Source organism: Triturus cristatus, chromosome 3_2 (genome assembly GCF_964204655.1).
Source record: "Triturus cristatus chromosome 3_2, aTriCri1.1, whole genome shotgun sequence".
Lineage (NCBI taxonomy): Eukaryota > Metazoa > Chordata > Amphibia > Caudata > Salamandridae > Triturus > Triturus cristatus.
The window spans coordinates 808,472,202-808,493,892 of NC_140584.1; the positions used below are offsets into that span (position 1 = coordinate 808,472,202).

Here is a 21,691-nt window from a genome sequence, read left to right on the forward strand (position 1 = left end):
AGACCACCGAATATGTGGGGGACGCCTATACCACGCAAAATAACTGATATTGACTGTAATATGCTGACAGATTACTTGGCTTCCTTGATGTCTGCACTACAATCTTCTCGTTCACAGGTAGCTGCAGCCTTTCCAGACAACACTGAGGTGAAACCCCATGACGTTGTTCCGGGTAATCTTGTATTTGTGAGGAATTGCGACCGAAAGACTCAGCTGGAGCCCAGGTGGAAAGCACCCAAGTTGGTCCTGTTGACCACAAGAACAGCCGTGAAGATCGAGGGCCGCAAGGGCTGGATTCATTCAAACCACATCAAGAAATTTCATGGACTATCTTCGGATATAGACATTGTGCCCTGCACCCCCTCACAGACTGATACAAAACTCCCTTTTGTTGAACCGAACAAATCTGAAAATTACAAACTAAAGCTTAGGCCCACCAAGTCGAGCAATTTGATTGTTTAAGTCCTCTCCAAGGTGAAGCGGTTGAATTGTCTCTGACATGTATCCCTTGGACCTGAGTAGAGAAAATACCCGAAAAATGTTGAAACGACAGGCGTATTGTAAATCACTGCGTAGCCACTGCATAGTGACATTATTAATTTTGTTTTTATTGAGTCTTTTAATAATTATTACAAGTATGTTGTTGCACATATATTACCCTATTTCTAGACATGTTTATAATGTTGCTGCTGAACATTCTTTTAGTGACTTACCTCCGCATGAATTGTCTTATAGACTTGCGCTGCGCAATAACACTTTCATTAGTATGTTACATCATTCCCATCAGACTAGTAATGCCACCAATTGTTGGGTGTGTGGCCGACTCCCTCCCTATCAGAATTATGAAGGAGTCCTGCCTTTCTTTCCACATCCATTTACACATAATGGCTCCTGTGGAACATGGTTTAGCTTAATTAATTCCATAGACTCAGACACAGCAGTTTACCGAGATCATTGGGTATGGGGAAATCTGAACCTAGCTTTACTCAAGGTCTGTTACCCTGACAAGGAGGGTCGCCCCAAAAGAACAGGAACTGATCTAGAAAATGAAGTATATGGATTAGGTAATTTTACACCTAATCTCATGATTCTAAATGTCGTATCTGAAATTGAACTAGTCTTACCCACCATGTCAGTATTCCCAGCGAAGGGTGAATTGTGTGTAAGAAAGGTTGGTTCCATACATATGGGCCATAGTAAATGCACTACTATAGTAGAATTCAGTGATCGAGGAAAATCTTCATTTAGAGCTTCTCGCCACTCCTACTTTATATGTGGTCAGACTGCATATATGCGTCTACCCCTAGATTGGGATGGTACCTGCTACATTGCATTCCTTTTGCCACCTGTTTTCCTAGCTCCTCCTGATTATTACAGAAATATTCATTTAGTACACAACAGAGAACGGAGAGATCTCCCCATTGTCGATTACACTGAGACGGCATGGGACAAGTATGTAGATTTTAATAAAGGCATCTTTCCCTATATAGGTACTGTTACTAACAGTAAGCTGATACGTAGATTAACTAGAACCCTTGAAGCAGTAGTGAATGAGACTATTTCCGCCTTAGGCAATTTAACGGAAGAGCAGTCTGCTATGCGGATTGTTGTGCTTCAAAATCGTCTTGTCCTTGACGTCATCCTGGCTGATAGGGGCGGAGCTTGTAGGGTCATCGGATCAAGCTGCTGCGTATTCATACCAGAAAATTCGCCATCTGTATATAAAGCCATCACTCGCCTTCATAAGATTGTAAGCCAGATACACCAGAACCCAGGCACTTGGACTTGGTCCAGTTGGTTTTGGAATGCGGTATCAGCCTGGGGATGGAGAGTTTTATCCTTCCTAGGTATTGGCCTTCTCATACTATTCAGTTGCTGTCTATGCCTACAATGTGGACCAGCGATTTGTGGTCTGTGTGCCACATCGTGCATTCCACATCAAGATTTTCATTCAAGATCCCGGAAGAAGAAAGAAGAACAAATGATGCTATATGAACAGATCAATGGATTGATGAAGATTGATATCTCTTGAAGGGCAAGTAGGGGACAAGGAGGGAATGTGGAAATATGGATTTTTCTGGTCAGTTATGTCCCCTATCTTGGACCCCAACGGTCCCATGTGCATGTCACAAGTACATGTATGTTTCCCTCCAGTTCCAGTTATGAAGACGCAAACACATGTGCGTCCACCGTCAACATGTCCTTTGACAGATCCGCCATGAATAGGCCGGATATTCCATTCCTAAATATGAAAGGCCACCGGCTTTATATGGTTCACTTATGCCACTTTACAGTCCAGGCAAGTAGGCCCTGATTCTGTCATCAAAACTCCTCTTGCCTTCTGCCTCTGAAAGCTCCAGTCCGAGCCTGCATCTGTGACCATGAACTTTGTCTCATTCTCTGCGCGGCTCACGAAGCCTGACATCAGCCTACTCTCTGCCAAGAACTGTATTTCACCTTCGAATTATCTGCTTCCCCCTCAGCCGATGCATTCCTGCCTAGTAGTTTAAGTAAACATTCTTCCAGTTACCAAGCAAAAAGGCCCAACTTCTCTGTCCTCATGCAAGTAATTCATAGCCCTGTTACCATGGAATATTCCTACCCCCTCGCATTCAGTGTAGACACTTAGACGCTTGTACACGCACGCACAGTCAGTATAGAATAGATTCTGTCCGAGAGTCCTTCTTTTGTGGATAACATAGTTCTTTAAACATAGGATGTTAGATATGATTTGGGATTAGGTTGACTTGACCCCCCAGACTTCTCGTCTCCACATATAGAGCTAAATGTCAAGTCCCCGTCACCCCCTAGTTACACGTCAATTACACGTCATACTGCTGCGCGCGCATCTATGCCAAGTATTATCTTATAGATCCACCTATGTATTACATCATAACCAATCATGTTTCTTTTTACTCATTATTACACCCATTTTCGGTTACGCAGACCAAACGTCAATGTCCTTATCAATTGTTACGCCTACTGTATTCACTTCATTATAATGTATGTACTATAAAAGTTACTTCTTGTCAATAAAGTATGTACTTCACTTCCTGAACCCCCGTGGTGATGGAACTTGAAGCATCCGATTATAATCGATTATTGGAATAAAGCCCATTCCGAAACTCTAATATCACGGATTCTGCCTCTCATTTTACTGAGCTATTTTATAATGTTTCTGTATCAAATTCAGTCCCGGTAAAGGAATTTTTATTTACCACAGGGTCTGTGTCGTATGTGTCCCACAGATAGTCTATAGGGGGAATAGAGTATTGGTCCCCATCATTCCCATGGTCTCTATCTTCCTGGAAGGAAAGAATAAACCCTCTGGGGAGTTGTGCGAGTCTGCAGGAGGTGAATGTAGTGGGGAGTATGCCTTTGGTATCACTGTTGGCAAAGCAGGCGGCTGTGACATACCAGAAACTGCAGCTTGTTGTAAGTATAGTGGCCAAAGCAAAGGTCCTGCGTCTACTAGTTGATGCAGCTCAAACTGAGACAGCCAAACCGCGACACTCCTATACTAGATTTACATCAACTGCCCCACCTGAAAAAAGCCAAAAACGCAATCGGGTTTGCCTTCAATGTCATCAGTGCAGGTTGTTCAATTACTTTACAGAACTTCAAACATATGTACACATTCCCGTACAGGGCATCAGGCCAGTAATCTCAGATCCTGGTTTCCGCTTGAACTTACAGCACAGTGGTTCTTGCGGAAGCGGATCAACTCCTGCTCATCCTCAAAGCTATTCCCCATAGCTGTCTGCGTCACTGACTTCATGGCATAGCCCAACATGTGCTGGCTGAGGGGCACGTGCTGGGATGCTGGAAAGGACAGCCATTTTGTTACCAAGTCTTCTGACAACTGAAAAAAAGAAGACACATCTGCATCAAGCTCTTACTACAATCCGTTCTAAGAATAACAAAGAATTTAATCAAATGAATGAACCATACTTTCTGCGAAATTATAATGTACTTGCAGTTGTTAGGCTTCTGAACATACCTGAGGAGCCACATTTGAGATGAGTTTAGCATTTTCAATTGCTATCATTTGAATTCTTTGTATATACTGTCTTTTCAGCCTTATAATGGGCCCATTGAAGTGTAGAATAACCTTCCTTTGCTTTCTACTTCTAAACTATTTCCTGCATCTGTATGAAAGACTTTCACTTTTATAGTAGTTAGCTCATTGTATACTGGCACAGCTCTATGTGCAAACTGGACAAAAATCACGAGGAATGCAGGGATTACTGGGCTGGACCATGTCAAGAGTGATGTAATATGTGACGTCATCAGCAGTGCATTGCGGGGGCGTGAGTTATAGTTAGGTCAACTAACTATAACGGCCGAATTTCTCTGGTTTTGTACGAGTGAAATGTCCAACTAACTATAATGGCCCTGAAACCTATGGTTTTTTCAGTGAATTTCAAACGTTTTTAAAATGCTAATTTCTAACTATAACGACCCTAAAACCCTATGATTTTTTTCAGTGAATTTCAGAGGTTTTTAAAATGTTCATTTCAAACTATGCCTACATAGGTAGGACATCTGAAAAAAAGAGGAAGAAAGGCGCTGAAAGAAGCAAGAGAAATGCAGAAAGAGGCAACAGAAGTCCAGAAAGGCGCAGAAAGAAGCAAGAGATATGCAGAAAGAACCAACAGAGGGGCAGAAAGAGACCTTGTTGCAAAGTCATCCTGTGCCCCATGCGTTTTGCTGAGGGGTACTGGTGGTAACGGAGTCTGACTAACCAGGCCTGAAACCAGTGCTATACTAAAAGACACTTAGAATACAGTGAAAACACCTACATACACTAGGGTACCCTATGGGTTGGGAAACCCCTGTGATTGGCATGACCTCCCCTGTAAGGCCCTAGTACATAATAGGGCAGGGGGATTAAAACTACCTCTAAGTCAGAGGTGCAGAAAGATGCTTCTTTAACTAGTAGTCGGATTTGCAGAGTGGTAGAGAAAGGGTGCTGGGCCTCCGACCAGCGCTCATGAATTGTGCTGCGTAGGACTTACAGGTGGTACCAGGAGGGCTTCTTGGCCCCCAAAGTCCCTCAGGAGTAAAGTGGACTTTATTCCCCATTCCGTAGTCTGCCAGGAGGCGCGTTTGCAGAGTGGTGGAGAAAGGGGGCATGGCCTCTGAAGACATTTTAGCAATCCTACTGTGTGGGACTTACTGGAGGTAACAAGAGGGGTAGTTGGCTCCCAAGGACATCCTTGGGGCCCAACTACCCTTCCTATTACCTCCAGTAAGTACCTCATAGCAGGATTGCTAAGTTCTCATACCAGGCCATGCCCCCTTTGCCCACCACTCTGCAAACGCGCTCCCTAGCGTGCTCTCGGATGGTGATTGAAGTCCCCTTCACTGCTGGGGGTTCTTAGGGGCCAACTAGCCTACCTCATACCTCCAGTAAGCCCCACACAGTGGGATTGATGAGAGGTGGACACAGGCCACGCCCCCTTTCTCCACCACTCTGCAAACACGCCTCCTGGTGTGCTTTTGGTTGGGGAATGAAGTCCCCTTTCCTCATGAGGGTCCCTGGGGGCCAACTAGCCCACCAGATACCTCCAGTAAGCCTCACACAGCTGGATTAAAGAGAGTGGTCTGAGGCCACAGACCCTTTTTACACTCTGCAAACGCACCTCCTGGCACACTGCTGCTCGGTGGATGAAGTCCACTTGTGTCCTGAGGTCCTCAGGACACAAGAGGACCTCATCGCCTCACCAGCAGTGCGCCAAGAGGCACGTTTGCAGAGTGGTGTATAAAGGGGCATGGCCTCGCCCCACCTCTCTGCAATACAGTTGTATGGCGCATACTGGAGATACCTGGTGGGCTAGTTGGGCCCCAGGGACCCTCAGGATTAAAGGGGCCTTAATTCCCCAATTTAGAACGCGCCAGGGTGCAGAGTGGTGCAGGGAGGGGCCGGGCCTCCGGCAGGATGCCGGATTTTTTATTAATGTATTTCTTTTTTACATGGGGTAAGTGTGGTCCCCCGTCTTTCAATGTTTTTTGGTCACTGGGGACCCCACCCACCAGGGCCTGCCACTTTTAAAAAACAATATTAAAAAACGGGAAGGGGGCCACACGGCCCCGCTCCCGAGGCCAATTTTGACCATGGGGACCCCATCCCCTGCGGCATGACCAGCCTTCTTTTTGTTTTTATAACAAAATTTGGGAGGGGGGCTGCGTGGCCCCCCTCCTCAGGCCAATTATTGCCCCGGGGACCCCATCTCCCAGGCCTACCTTCTGTTTTTTTTTCTTTTTAAATTAAAGGGCAGGCGGGCAGAGTGGCCCCCCTCCCGCGCCACTTCTGGCCCTGGGAACCCCATCCCCTGGGGCCTGACTTCTTTTAAAAAATATTTTTTATTAGGCAGGGGGGCTGCGTGGCCCCTCTCCCCTGGGACACTCTTGGCCCCGGGGACCCCATCCCCCAGGGCCTGACCGCTTTTTAAAAATATTTTTTAATTTGGAGGGGGGGGGTCGCGTGGCCCCCGCCTCCCCAGGGCCACTTCTGGCCCCGGGGATGGTGGCCCTCAAGTTGGGGACCGTGGGGGGAGCCCTAATGCTCCCACGGTCCCTGCCGGCTCTCTCCCTCCTGCGGGAGCCGGCATTGCTTTTGGACAAGGGGAGCTGCTAGCATGCAGCTCCCTTGCCCAAAAGCAAATCTGCTTTGCTTCGTTGAAGCGAGAGCAGGTTTCCCGGGGGTGGGAAATGTCCCGGGCAATGTCCCGGGGGTGGGCACCCCGGGACATTGCAGGAGCCAGCCCCCACGCATTTTAATAACAAGCATTGGCATAGCCAATAGGTCTCGCCTTTGGAGCCTTATAAGTGTTTAACCATGCAACAGTTAATGTTGTTGCACCAGGGATATTGTGCTGCATAACTAAATACTTATAAGGTCCCAAAAGCGAGACCTATTGGCTATGCCAATGTTTGTTTCCACCGCATCTAAGCTAATAATGCGGAGTAGTAGAGAGTGAGTAGTAGAGAGTAATAGAGCGTGAGTAGTAGAGAGTGAGTAGTAGAGTGAGTAGAGAGTAGTAGAGAGTGAGTATAGTAGAGAGTGAGTAGTAGAGTGTGAGTAGAGAGTAGCAGAGTGAGTAGTAGAGAGTAATAGTGAGTAGTAGAGAGTGAGTACTAGAGAGTGAGTAGTAGAGTGAGTAATAGAGTGAGTAGGAGAGTGAGTAGTAGAGTGAGTAATAGAGAGTGAGTAGTAGAGAGTAGAGTAGTAGAGTGAGTAGAGAGTTGTAGAGAGTGAATAGTAGAGAGTGAGTAGTAGAGTGAGTAGTAGAGTAGTAGAGAGTGAGTAAAGTAGTAGAGAGCGAGTAGTAGAGAGTAGTAGAGAGCGAGTAGTAGAGAGTAGCAGAGAGAGTAGTAGAGAGTGAGTAGTAGAGAGTGAATAGTAGAGAGTGAGTAGTAGAGAGGAATAGAGAGTGAGTAGTAGAGTAGTAGAGAGTGAGTAAAGTAGTAGAGAGCGAGTAGTAGAGAGTAGTAGAGAGCGAGTAGTAGAGAGTAGCAGAGAGAGTAGTAGAGAGTGAGTAGTAGAGAGTGAATAGTAGAGAGTGAGTAGTAGAGAGGAATAGAGAGTGAGTAGTAGAGTAGTAGAGAGTGAGTAGTAGAGAGTGAATAGCAGAGAGTGAGTAGAGTAGTAGAGAGTGAGTAGTAGAGTGAGTAGTAGAGAGTGAGTAGTAGAGTAGTAGAGAGTGAGTAGTAGAGAATAGTAGAGAGTGAGTAGTAGAGAGTAGTAGAGAGTAGCAGAGAATAGTAGAGAGTGAGTAGTAGAGAGTAGAGTAGTAGAGAGTAGAGTAGTAGAGAGTGAGTAGAGAGTAGTAGAGAGTGGTAGAGAGTGGTAGAGAGTGAGTGCTTCCAAACTCTTCAAACCCCGGCAAGCTGTGTACTGAAAGCAGCCTTTTTAACAACAAAAACACACAAAAATGCGCACCAAGTTACAGGGCGCACGTTTCAACAAAATAAATACAAACTCAGTGTAAGCGGCATTTTAAAGAAACCTGGCGGTTAAAAATAAATAAATAACCATTTTCGTTGCTAGGACACCTTCCACGCCGTACAGGAAACAGCATTTTCGTTGCTAGGACACAAAAATGCAAAATGGCTTTGGGCTGTCCACAGTCCCTACTTACACGTGCATGCTGTTTGCTCTGGACAAATGGCAAGAGAAGCCATGTTTGTCCATGCAGACGCATGCATGCAAGCCCTCGGCAGAATCGATTCCAAAAGGTAAGTCAGAACTAAAAGCTTACATGAAATGGGGCGACTTTGCAGCTATGCAATCACAGTGCACTCATTAAAAATACATTAGTGTGCACGTCATAGGGCTTTAAGCCAAGCTTACATTTGTAATACAAATTTACGGTCATATTTAGCCAATTAAAACGCACCCTTCAACTCTGTACAGATGCTACCACATGCTGCCCAAAGAGCACCGTGAGTGGAAACCAATGTTAATTCAACCCAGTATTTAGCTAACACCAGCAACTGACATGACTGAGGAACCTGCGGTCAATTCAAACAATAATAATATAATTTTTCTATAGTGCTTTGTGAGGAACTTTTGTATGTACAGTTACTATCTCCCAAAGATGTACAGTTACTATCACCGAATCGAAAATGGGACTAGTCTTATCAATCTCAGAAAGACAGAAGACTGTATCAACTTTATAGTATGAGAACCTGCAATTTACTCACAGTTCCCAGCAGAAACAACCCAAATCACTGAGCTATCTTCCCAAAATTATTCACCCAGCATTCCCTAAATAAATGTAGCATAAAAGGATCAACGAAAACGTGATTTAAGAATCTGTTGTTCAGGTTTGTTATGTATGGAAAAACCACTTGTTGGTTTTTGAACAACAGTTAAAACTAAACCCATAGGATGCTGGCCTATGTTCTAGACCGTTCTGTGGTTCAAGACACCAGTTTGGTTCAGAAAATGTCTCCAACACATGTTTGACGGCCTGATGTGTGACTGGTGTTGCCTCAACCTTACTGACCTGAGAGGCTCCCGCAATCATACAAAATGTTCCTATTCACCATTCCTCCTAATATGTGACTAACTGCCCAGATCCTATAAGCATTTCAAGAGCACAAGCCTGTTTTAAAATCCTCAGCTTTGTCTAAAGGCCTGCCACCCTCTGCTATGAAAGGATGCAGGTCACGTGACACACAAACTGCATCTGAGAGTACAATTACTCTTTTCACAGCAATGCCTTTTACTTAACCCCTTCGGTGCTCATGACGGAACGGTTCCGTCATGAGCCACGGTTGAGCTGTGCTCATGACGGAACCGTTCCGTCATGACCACGCCCGCGCAGACATCAGTCAGCACCGCGGGGGAATCCGCCCCGCATGGAAGGGGTTAAGGATGAAGGCTCTATTTGTGTGCCAGGAAACAAGCATAAATTATGGTGAATTACAGTGCCGGTTTGCGATTAAAAATAAAGTCAAGGAAATTAGACAAGCATAAGGACGGGTAATGGAAAGCGAAAGTCATGGCAGGGACGCACTCTGTGATGGGGGAGGGGCAGAGCGAGGCGCTTGGGAGAGCAAGGCTTAATGAGCCATGAAAGCCACATGGCGGCTGTGCGCGTGCACGCGCTCGTGAACGCAAGCTTGAGGCCAGGAAAAGATTGTGGTAGCACTTTGAAAAGCCACTAACTAAATGTCTCGCAGAGCAGCGCATGCGCTGGCTCAGCGAGACCTAAAAAAAAAGCACCGCTTATTATTTGTGCATTGCCTCCGGAACCTGGCCCACCCGGAGGCTCATAGATAACGAAGCACGGGAGTCCGCGCTTCGTTTTAGTTTTGTTTTTTTGGCCAGATTCGCGCACCCAGCATGAATTCGGGCAAATTATTATTTTTCTAATGCTTTTTTGTGTTTCTACCCTGCCCCCTTTTCTTGTTTTTCATCTTTTTTTAACTGTTTTCTTATGACTTGGTTACTGAGTCACATGATGGCTGCCAACACTTCCTGGTTTGGAGTGTTGGCAGCTAATCAGAATGAAGCTCGTGCTCAGGAACCCTCCTCGGTGCTCAGGTATCGATTTTTATATTCCCTGAATTTCTCAGAACTACTGAACGGATTTACACCATGTAAAACAAGCATTGAAAATGCAATAGGTCTCGCCTTTAATTAAGTTAAAGCCATTTGCTTTGCTAATGGTATGGTATAGCAAAGCAAATGCTTTAACTTAATGAAAGGCGAGACCTATTGCATTTTTAATGCTTGTTTTTTTTCTTTTCAGTCTCGGCACTGTGCTGGGATCGGTGACAGTAATGTCTGCTTGCCCGCTTTTTTCTCGGCTCCTTCCTTCGTATAACCTTCTTGTAATCTTTAGAAAAGCACTCTTCTTGCCCGCTGGGTTTGCCCTAGTCACCTCCAAGTTATGAGCACGAGGGGCAAATATGAGTGTATCCAGACCATTCAATCATTAGCCTCTCTTTAGAAACACTACCCCCCCCCCCCTTCTTCAGGCAGGTAAGTCGTGCCATTTCCAGGGAATTCCAAGGTTAGGAGACAGAGACGACCGTTGACATGACAACGTGTCAGCCCCTACGCCTCTCCTACTCCTGCTCTTCCTCTTTTTACCTCACCTGATTGTGCCTGCATAAGCCTAATCTGTTTGTGAGTTGCTGGGCCACAACTTTCCATGCTGCCAGATGTCCCTCACTGCCCCTCCCATGCCTACATGTTTGTTGTCCCTGGCCCTTCAGATTGTGGAAAGCCCTCTGCCCACACTCCTACCTACTCTCACGTGACCACCCCTCCAGTACCCCGTTTGTCCGCCCAGATTTCTAGTCACGTAAAAAGGTTATCACGAACTATAGCTTATGTTAAGAGCAATGGTCCCCAACTCACTAGACAGCAAATTTTTGGGACGTTTTATATAGCGCGAAATCGACCCGAAAGTATCAGAGCGGAATCACAGGATGTTGAGCGTCCCTGCCGAGACTCGAAGCCTGTTACTCAGCTTCGAAGTCGACTGCTGTAGCCGTTAGGCCACATCCTTGAATCCATGCATGGTAGGGGCATGAAACGCCCCCGTACTCCTGGGTCCCCGTGCTACTGCAGCTGTTGCGCCAGTGATACCTATGCCTATGCATTTGTATCAAGTTATTGCCCCATATCATACTTGAACCCTCAGCAGAGAGCACTGTGCTGCCCACAATTCCGACCTGCCCATCGGGTACACCCCCTGATTGGACACTGGCAGGCTGATGAAGAGGGCGGACTCGCATGTATATGATCCTGAGCGAGCTGATCTCCGTTTGTCCCTTACTTTTCCGCATTGCAATGGTGTGTGCCCATTAAAAAGGAAAACCTACCGTAGGACAAAATGCCGTAAAAAGCTAAGCTGTGTTTCAAAAACAAGGGGTCCCCGCACGTTTGTGACCTGGGGTAAGTAGGTAGTTTAGCAGAACAGTGGTCTGGGTGAGGTCAAGGATCCTCAGGTAGCGAGGCTACAATTGTTTAATTTGAAACTAATTCAATTGAAATCATTGATATGCTGAAGCCAAGGCGGATCCAGTTCAGAAATGTATGCAAGGACACAGAGTATTAGAGGAAGGCATCACATTTTATTTAACATCATAAAATGGAGTAGCTTCCGTTTCTGTCCTTTTTGCAGATAGAAAATATACAATATATAAATTGCTCACACATACATAAGTGATAGTGCGTGAAGTGAGGTGTTTAGTGACCGTAAGAACTTTACATCGCATTGAAAAACAGATCAAAAGAACCCAGGTAATTCAAACAGCTTGAGGGAACTTTGAAATTGTGGTCGACGGCGTTTCGATCTTAGTAATTCAAGATCATCATCAGGACAGTATGAAGTGCGAGCACGTAGGATTGCGTGAGTAAATCCCACAGATATGGTCCGAAGAATCAGGCTTGTACTGGCCGAGGGGTCCTGATCGGGAACCGAAGGCCCGAGCAGAGGAGGGGACGCGTTGGATGAATCGAGAGTCCCGATGGTTTTGGAAGAATAGGTATTCCGGAGTGAGCAAATCCCGTACGGACTACTGCCAGCACGTCTCACTCCGGGATTTGCTCACTCCGGAATACCCATTCTTCCAAAACCATTGGGAATATGGCAATTATTTTTAAATATAGGTTTTAAATGATTGGCTTTTGCAGAATAAGGGGTAACCATCCGGAATTTACCCTTATCATCTCTCTGTTTTTCCTTGTCAATTAATAGTTTATCTCTCGGAATTCCTCTCACTTTGCGCAATGTGGCATTCAATACTGCGGGATCATACCCCCTTACAGAAAACCTGGCTATACTTTCTGAGGCAGCCGCCTCAAAGTCCTTCTCTCTAGTGCTGTTCCTCTTTAGCCTAAGGAGTTCACCATATGGTATACTTTGAATAAGTTTAGGAGGATGACTGCTGGCTGCAAATAATATGGAGTTACCTGCGGTGGACTTACTGTATAAGGCTGTCTGAATACTACCCTCTTCTACAAACACTCTCAGGTCCAGGTAATCCACTGCCACTGGACTCACAGTTCCAGAAAAGTGCAAGTTAACATCATTTGTGTTGAGAATATCGATATACCCAAGAGCAGAGTCCACTGTCCCCTGCCACACAATGAACAGGTCATCGATATATCGATACCACTCAACTACCGTACCGCTGTTATTCCCACCCTTGTAGGTTTTGGGCACCCGCCCCTCCCACCAACCAACGAACAAGTTCGCATAGCTGGGAGCGAAGCAGGTGCCCATCGCCATACCAGACATCTGTCTAGAATGTTGATCCTCAAACAGAAATATGTTGTTTCTTAGACAGAACTCCATAAACTCAATCAGCATTTGATTATGTTCTGCATACCGCAACTGTCATTTTTCTAAATAAAATTTTGCAGCCTTAACACCATCCATAATATCTATACAGGTATAGAGGCTGGTGATATCAAGTACCATTAGTAGATAAGTAGGATCCCAGATAACTTGAACCCTCCTGAGGAAAAGCCGGGAGTAGCAAGGAAAACTGAGCATAACTTTGTATTAAAAATTGTAAAATTTCACTTTGCTTTTAAAATCACTCACCTTCCCTGTCACATCACTGCAGTGTGCAGGCACCCTTTCCTGCTGAAAAACGAGCACTGGTAAGGGCAAAATCGCCGTTTTCCCGCCAACTTCATTCCCCTCTCCCTGACTGGGACACGCCCACCTTGAGGCCACGCCCCCCCTCTTCAAAGTTATAAAAGACGCGCTGATTACTAGCGCTTTAGATAACTTTTGAACCCTCCTGAGGCACAGCCGGGAGTAGCAAGGAAAACGGAGCATAACTTTGTTTTAAAAATTGTAAATTTCACTTTGCTTTTAAAATCACTCACCTTCCCTGTCACATCACTGCAGTGTGCAGGCACCCTTTCCTGTTGAAAAACGAGCACTGGTAAGGGCAAAATCGCCGTTTTCCCGCCAACTTCATTCCCCTCTCCCTGACTGGGACACGCCCACCTTGAGGCCACGCCTCTCGCATTGCTCCCTTCCTTCAAATATGTGTATGTTCCGGAAGCGCAGCGGGCGCGACAAAATAAGGCAAGCCCGTCTGTGCTCGTCCGTGCCGAGACCGGGCCAGGGGCCAGAACCTCCGATCAACCCCCGCGACAGGCTCCCCACATCTACCCCAAATCCACATTGATGGCACTGCGCACGCCTAACACCGACTGCACTCAATATAATCCACACCTATGGTCAGATACCACAAAATTTACATGTCCCCACTGTAACGTGAAGCTACAGATAATGAATGAAAAAATCAAAACGCATGCTGTCACTGCATCTATGTCTTCCGACATCACCGCTGCACTAATCAATGCACGATCTCTTGTCAAGCACCGGCAAGAAATACATGATCTTATTATTAACAACAACCTTGATTGGCTCTTTCTCACGGAGACATGGACGGATGGAGCATCCGATCCTGACATGGCAGTTGCGACCCCCCCAGCCTATAACGCCTATCCCTTAGATAGAGTGGGGCAGCGCGGAGGAGGACTAGCCATCATCGCCCGCGACCACATAACGGTCCGAATATCTCACATTCACTCCACCTCCTGCGAAGCCCTTCTTTTCGATCTTAAACTCACCCCATCGTTTCATTTTAAAGGCATCCTACTATATCGACCACCAGGCTCTCGCACCAACTTTCTAGCAAATCTGGGTGCAATACTAGAAGCTCCAGCGCTGGAAGACTTATTTACATTATTAGGCGACTTGAACTTCCATCTTGAGAATGCATCTGACAAAGATACCCAGTCCTTGATATCAGACATGCACACCATGAGTCTTCGGCAACTGGTAACCACCCCCACCAATATAGCCGGTCACATGTTAGACGGCATTTTTACTAATATGCAAGGCGTTAATATAATAGATACCTTACCAATGCCATGGACCGACCACTTCGCCATTTTTATAAAAATATCAGTCACATTAAATAGACTCAGACCCCACTCTGTACCGAAACCACAAACCATCAAAGTTTGGAAGGACATCGATCACGCTGAGCTAACGAGCTTACTTGAAAAAACTCGCCCTGACTCAACATTTGATCCAAACTTGGCCACACGACAATTTCAGGAGAGGATAGGTACCGCCACCCACTCCTTAGCCCCAACTAAAATACTCTCTAGAAACAGAGCAACGCCATCAGCCCCATGGTTTACAGAGCAGCTCCGTATTAGGAGGCAATTCTGTAGAAACAGGGAGAGACATTGGCGCAGATCCTACAGCGCGGAAAGCAAGACCAGCTATAAGGAAGCACTCGGACAATACAAAGCTCTTATTGTCGAGACAAAAAAATCTTATTTCACTGAACAAATCAATTCTGCTAAAAACTCAAGTAAAAATCTTTTTGAGATAACTAAGGTCTTAGCGGGAAACGCACCGGACCTGAATCCTCCACAATCCCAAGTCTTTTGTGATTCTCTGGCTGATTTCTCACAAAGGTAAATGATATATATCAAGCATTTTCCACAAAAACAGTAATCAGCCCCCCCCATATCTAACAACGGGACCAACAATATCGAACTTTCTCAGTTCTTAGACCTTGGAGAAACACAAATCAAGGAAACAACGGCCACAATCAAATCAGGCTCAGCATTAGATCCTTGTCCTCTAAAAGTCATTCGTCCGATCATGGACTATCTCTCCCCTGACATTGTATCAATCTGCAACACAATGTTCAGAACTGGGATATACCCCGACTCCCTTAAAAATACCTTGGTCAAACCCCTACTTAAGAAAGTTAATCTGGACAAGGACCAACCAAAAAACTACCGCCCCATAGCCAGTCTCCCCTTTTTAGCAAAGGTAGTGGAAAAGGCTATGAACTCACAACTCTCAGAGTTCATAGAAAAACATCAACTACTGGACAACACCCAATTTGGTTTCCGCAAGTTCTATGGAACCGAAACTGCCTTAATAAAAGCTACAGAGGACATAAGAGTGATCCGGGACCAGGGAGGTACAGCAATACTCGTACTGCTCGATCTGTCGGCAGCCTTCGACACGGTCGACCACAAGATCTTGGTCGACCGTGCCGAAAACCTGGGTATCCGCCACATGGCTAGAAATCTGCTCTCCTCCTTCATGGCCGGTAGATCACAGGTGGTCACACTGGGGCCCTTCCAATCGCACAAGCTGTCACTACCGTGTGGGGTTCCCCAAGGCTCATCCCTTAGTCCGACACTATTCAATATCTACGTGTCGGACCTGGCCTCTGTCATCAAGGCCTATGGGATGAGCCTTACTTCGTACGCGTATGACACCCAGCTTGTGTTGGCCATTAACGGGAATGGAGACAAGGTGGCTGAAAACTTCCAAGAGGGCATGTGGGCGATCGGTGAGTGGATGGCCTCTAACTGTTTAAAGTTAAATGCCGAAAAAACGGAGGTCGTCATATTTGGACATCTCTCCCCAGGATGGTCAAACACCTGGTGGCCCCCCACGCACGGAACACCACCTACACCAGCCATCACCGTCAGAAATCTGGGGGTGATTTTTGACGATAAATTAAATTTTATGGCCCACTCAAATAAAATAGCAGCAACAGCCCATCACAAACTTAGGTTGATCAAGAAAATCATGCCGTTTTTACCAACCTCAGCAGGTAAGACGCTGGTAAGCGCCCTTGTGCTGTCATCTCTTGACTATTGTAACGGCTTATTCATCAACGCCCAAGCAAGAGTGACCAACAAAATGCAGACCATCCAGAATGCTGCAGCCCGCCTCCTGTCTGGAATCCCTAAGTTCTCACCAATCTCTGAGACTATAAGGGACTTGCATTGGCTCAAGATTCGAAACCGGATCAAGTTTAAAGTGCTGTGCATACTCTATAAAGCATTGCACAACTGTGGTCCACATTTCCTGAAATCCCATCTCAGATACCAGTCCTCCATAAGGTCGCTCCGATCTAACAACCTTAAAATCCTTCAAATACCACGAACAAAAACAGTTAACTGGGGCGATGGACGCTTCCTTGTGGCAGCTCCCAGGTTATAGAACTCCCTGCCAGCATCCATCAAAGACAGCCCATCTCTGATGCATTTCCGCAGAAAGATAAAGACCTGGCTGTTTGATCAAGAATAGTTACCGGCTTAACCTCGGGAATACATTCAAAGTTTCTAGCGCCGAGACGCCTACGGGCAATTGTACGCGCTGTATAAATCTCAAAATTAAATAAATAAATAAATAACTTGCTTGATTCTATTCAAGAAGTCCTTAGTGTCCTTCACATAAGAATCCAATTGTACCACAAAGGGGAATAAAAAGTGATCGATAAACATGGATAAATGTTCAGTCAGACCATTCAAAGACGACACAATTGGCCTGCCCGGTGGATGCAGGCTATCTTTATGTAGTCTTGGAATGTGGTAAAAGGTGGGAACTACTGGATTCGAACTGCGAAGTAATAGATGTTCCTCTGGTCCCAACATTTTGTTATACCATTTTTGAATTAGTTCATCATAAGCTTTTATACTGTTCTGATACATATCACTGGTTGTTTTCGGATAGCATTGTTCATCTGATAACTGGCGTAAAGTCTCCTTGAAGTACTGGTCCCTAGTTTGAAGAACCACATTACCCCCTTTGTCAGAGGGTTTTATAATTATAGACACATCCTGCATCAAATTCTGTAGTGCTGTTTGTTCCATCTTAGATAGATTGTTCATCTCTGTCCTTGTCGTATTTTTCGACCTAAATTTTAAAAGATCCTTCACCACGGTTTCCGAGAAAACATCTATCGCATCAAACGGCATTTGTGGATTGAAGAGGGATTTAGATTTAAATGGACTCTCTTCTCGTTCTTGCTCAATACCTATATTTCTGGCCCTTGCAGCCATATCATCATTAGTTGTTAAATTCTCTTCCATTTCTAATCGGAGATCTTCCAAGAGTTCAATTGCTGGCAGATCTTTTCCAGTAAGCATGTCCGTCGCAGTCAACCTTGATGTTACTCTCATAGGATCTTTCATATTCGATCTCAATTTAAAATATTTAAGCAGTTTTAATTTGCGCACAAAGCTAAAGAGATCAATCCTAGTTTGTGTGTATTCCAGGTGGTTGCTCAGACAAAAAGTCAATCCTAGGCTTAATCCTTTAATTTCAGTATCCGTAAGGGTTTTTCCCGTTAAATTAACCACTGTTAGATTTGTGGTATCTACTGTCTTTTGGATGATTTCTTGCGATTCGCCCATCCGGGTGCTCTTCCTCTTCCTGCCACCCCCGGCTCGTCGAGTTCTTCTACGCCTCCTTCCGGTGGTTTGTTCTTGCCCCCCGTAGCCAAGACTGACGAATGATTTGAAACTCGTTGTGAAAAGGAGTCAAGGTTCTCCTCCCTTCCATTAATCTTCCTGTTAGTTCATCACCTGATTCGTTCTCTGTAAGATCCGACTCCGAGGTTTCCACTCTTTGCGGCATTTGTTTAGATCTTAAACTCAGCTCCTTTCTGGAACCGTCAAATTTACGGGCAAAAGTTAAAACCCTGCCCTGTAAGTAGTCATTTTCATCACGTGAAAATTTCTCCTGTTTCCGATTTTTTATCTTTTGTTCATATTTGAGCAATCTTGCCTTTATTTGTCCCATTAGATCTTCAATCCTTTTCTTATCTTCCTCTTCAGCCAGCTCCTCTTCTAACTCCTTGATCTCACTGAGCGCTTTGTCACAGTCGCTCCAGGCATATTTCACCAGTATTCCCAATGTCCCTTGGCAATATTGTGCTGTATGTTCTGCCCAGTATGTTCTGCGGAGTCCCGCTACATAATAGACTTACTCACAAAATTTCCGAGAGGCCTGAACAGTGGAGAGGAGTTAGCGGTACACATAGGCTCCTGATTCTGAGATATTTGTTGTTTTCTGGGTTAATTATGAATTGGGATCCTGGGTGGGAACCCCTACAAGTGAGACTAGAACTGTTATGTGAATGTGTTTTCTAAACATTATCGAGATCAGAATGAAAACTAATACAAGCCCCGATCTAATAAGAGATTGCAATGAAGAAGTGCATCAGGAGTGTGACAAGGAAGGGACAATTGCCAATCCACGGCGAGATAGATAATATATACCAAGTTACTCACTACATGGTAAAACCGATATACGGGTGATGAAATGTGTTATGAAGTAATACACAAAATGATAATTGCAAATTAGTTTTACAACTATAAATTGTATGGTGATACGTAATCATGTTTATTCACAATTGTGTTTTTAAAGATGTATACGATCATGGTATATAAGCATGATTTCATGTAAAAGATGAGCTCAATATGAAATGCTTGTTCATATAGAACTTTTAAAAATGGCGCGAATGTGAGAACAACGGCGCTGGTTCCTTCTTTGTTTCATTGTCTTTAAAACATGGCTTTCTCTGGTGTGCCATCAACACCGAAGAAGGCAGTTTGCCGAAACGCGTTTATTGCTGGTCATTGAAGAATAAAGCTTTCTTTGAACGTCCCGCGAGTGCGGAAATTTCTTTTGTAACTGAAGAAACAGAGCGGATATATATATATATTCATATTCACTTAAAAAACCATAGGTTTTACACATGTTATAGTTAGGCGGATATTTCACTCGTAAAAAACCAATGAAATTCCCCCGTTATATTTAGTTCAGATAACTATAACTCGCACGCCCGCAATCCTGCTCACGACGTCACATATTACATCACTCATAACATGGTCAGTGGCATCACTCATGACATCACTCATGACATCACTGATGACATCATCCTTGTGATAGAGTGGCGGTCGCGCGAGTTATAGTTATCTGAACTAACTATAACGGGGGAATTTCATTGTTTTTTTACGAGTGAAATATCCACCTAACTATAACATGTGTGAAACCTATGGTTTTTTAAGTGAATTTGCAAGGTTTTTTAAATGCCAATTCCTAACTATAACGTGTGTGAAACCTACGGTTTTTTCAGTGAATTTGTACGGTTTTTTAAATGCTAAGTTATGTATGTATTATTATTTTTTTTATATATTTAACAATAAACTACGTATTAAATTTTTTTTTTTTTTAATGGTTTTTCACCGTGCGTGCACGGTGCGCGCACCCCCGCGATTTTTTTGAAAAAAAAATTTAAATGTTTTTTTCTGCCTTCGGGGTCCTTCAGGGACCCCCTGACAAAGGCTAAGGGGTCAGGAACTCTATACCCTGCCCCCTTTTCACGTTCGCCACCTTCCTTTTTCACTCTCGCACTGAAAACAAACAAAATGGCGGCCGGCACTTCCTGATTTCGACCGATTCGAACGTTGACTGACATGTAACCACCAATCAGAATTACGCTCGCGCACGTTAGGATGCGCGCACGGTGCGCGGCTATAGATATGTATGTGCTTTAACTGCAATTTTCTCAGGAACTACTGAACAGATTGACTCCATATATGCAAAAGGCACATCCCTGACATGAGGACTACCTCTCTGCCAAATTTCAAGTAATTCTGTTCAGCCGTCGGGCTGTACCTTCGACTAAAGGTCCTATGGGAAAATGCATGGGGCAAACGCGTTTTGGGACCCCCCTTTTTTCTCGGCCCCCGCTTGACGAATCCCCCCCGAGACTTTCAGGGTAGGAGCTGAGCGGAGCGCCCCATTAGTTTTGAAAATTTCGCGAAGATTCGTCAACCGGCGCCGAAGTTATTCAAAATAGAATTTGGAGATTTCCTATGGAAACACGGTCCTAACTATAACTATCTACTGGCGACCGCCAGTAGGTAGTATATACACACACCTGCTTAAGAAAAAAATCTGCAGATCAAAAACAAATGTACTTTTTTTTACCGGGGGGGGGGGGGCTGAGAACGAGGGGAGGGGGATTATCTGCCTCCTCGAGATAAAAGACCCAACCCCCAGTTTTTTGGGAGGAGGTACAGTCGCTTTCCACTCTGAAAAGGGTATTTTATCATGAGGTTCATTTCAGACCAACTTTGAGAACCTGTGAGTAGATTTGCTTCTCAAAAATCTTATTCTGCAACGTTTGCAATTGTAAGCCAAACTAAAATGCAAAAATTATTTTTTAGAATTGAACCCATAACATTTTGACTCACAAAGCCTTGCAGAGTTCATCTAGTTGTGAAATGGAAAATGGTCAACCTGTGCTTGATAAATGCTCTCAAAAAATGCAAACAAGGGAACTGAAGTACAGTGGGATGTCCTTACTTGTCCCCGAATTGCACAATGTAGTCAAATAGAGAAGGGCACACCATGAGGAGACTTGTTTATCATCAGATGGGTACTTGGGCACTGAACTGCAAATATAATCTGGATTTACAGTACCATTTTATGAAATTGAGAGATGCTGCGAAATTATTCTGAACAAGTCCTTCACAAGACACTTCCTCAGAAACTAAAAAAAGTAATAGTAAGTTTAGAACAAGGATATATCAAGAACTCTGATATAATAGTGCTGACAAATTAGACCTCACGGTGATCAGAACGCAGGCCTAAACAGAGCCCATTCAAAAGCAGCCTTTGCATATCCTGGGTGCTCAAAGATTCCACATAAATAAAAACTCTGTATTTTGGGAGTCAGGTATAATAATAATGGTGATATAGCGAAAGCCTTGCTAGAGTACAAAGCCTGACAGAAATTCACCCTAGCATAATCAAAGCTACAATATAAAGCTTCGATATAATGAGAAAGAACTCATAATGTGTCACCTCACTGCAGAGCATCAAATAGGACGACTGATTTTCTTTACATAAGGAGTAGTACATTTCTGACGCATCTTGCCCCTTGAACAATTAGATATTGTATACAATTCCACATCCCTGAATGAGTCTACGTATCCGCTCTGCACTCTGATCAAACAAGGGGACTGCGGACAGCATGTCCTTACAGAAGGGGATATAGCCTTCTCCTTTCTGTGGAATTTTCCTGTGGACAAATGTCAAAGCAAAAGAAGATTCTAATTCCTCCAATGAAACCCTGGGAAATCTCCTATCGTGCAAATAGGGGCCTTGTTGAAGTGTTCCACCAACACATTGATGTGTGCAAGGTACAAGTCTTACCACTCCTTTGGAAAGTCAAGCAGAGTCTTCGAATACTCTCGTCCCCAGTCTTCTTGATGCTCAAGGGCTCACCTACAGGTACCCAACTGGTTACTATCAACAGGAAGTTACTGGGCATATGTGAGATACCACCTCATGCTGGC

At 44.7% G+C, this 21,691-nt stretch overlaps 2 protein-coding genes across 6 annotated transcripts in view; one reads left to right on the forward strand and one right to left on the reverse strand.

Annotated features, from left to right (window-relative positions):
• Positions 1-21,691, reverse strand: part of CYP20A1 (cytochrome P450 family 20 subfamily A member 1) — a 279,688-nt gene that overhangs the window by 238,917 nt on the left and 19,080 nt on the right. For all 5 annotated transcript variants that reach the window (XR_014980004.1, XR_014980003.1, XM_085648947.1 and 2 more), the window contains exon 5: positions 3,695-3,862. Coding sequence is in view for 3 of the 5 variants with exons in the window: in XM_085648947.1 (XP_085505073.1) it covers positions 3,695-3,862 (168 nt within the window). In the remaining 2 variants the exon portion in view is untranslated. The remainder of the gene's footprint in view (positions 1-3,694; positions 3,863-21,691) is intronic.
• LOC146858183 (interferon-inducible GTPase 5-like) overlaps positions 1-21,691 on the forward strand; it is a 300,592-nt gene that overhangs the window by 23,970 nt on the left and 254,931 nt on the right. The gene's annotated exons all lie outside the window — the stretch shown is intronic.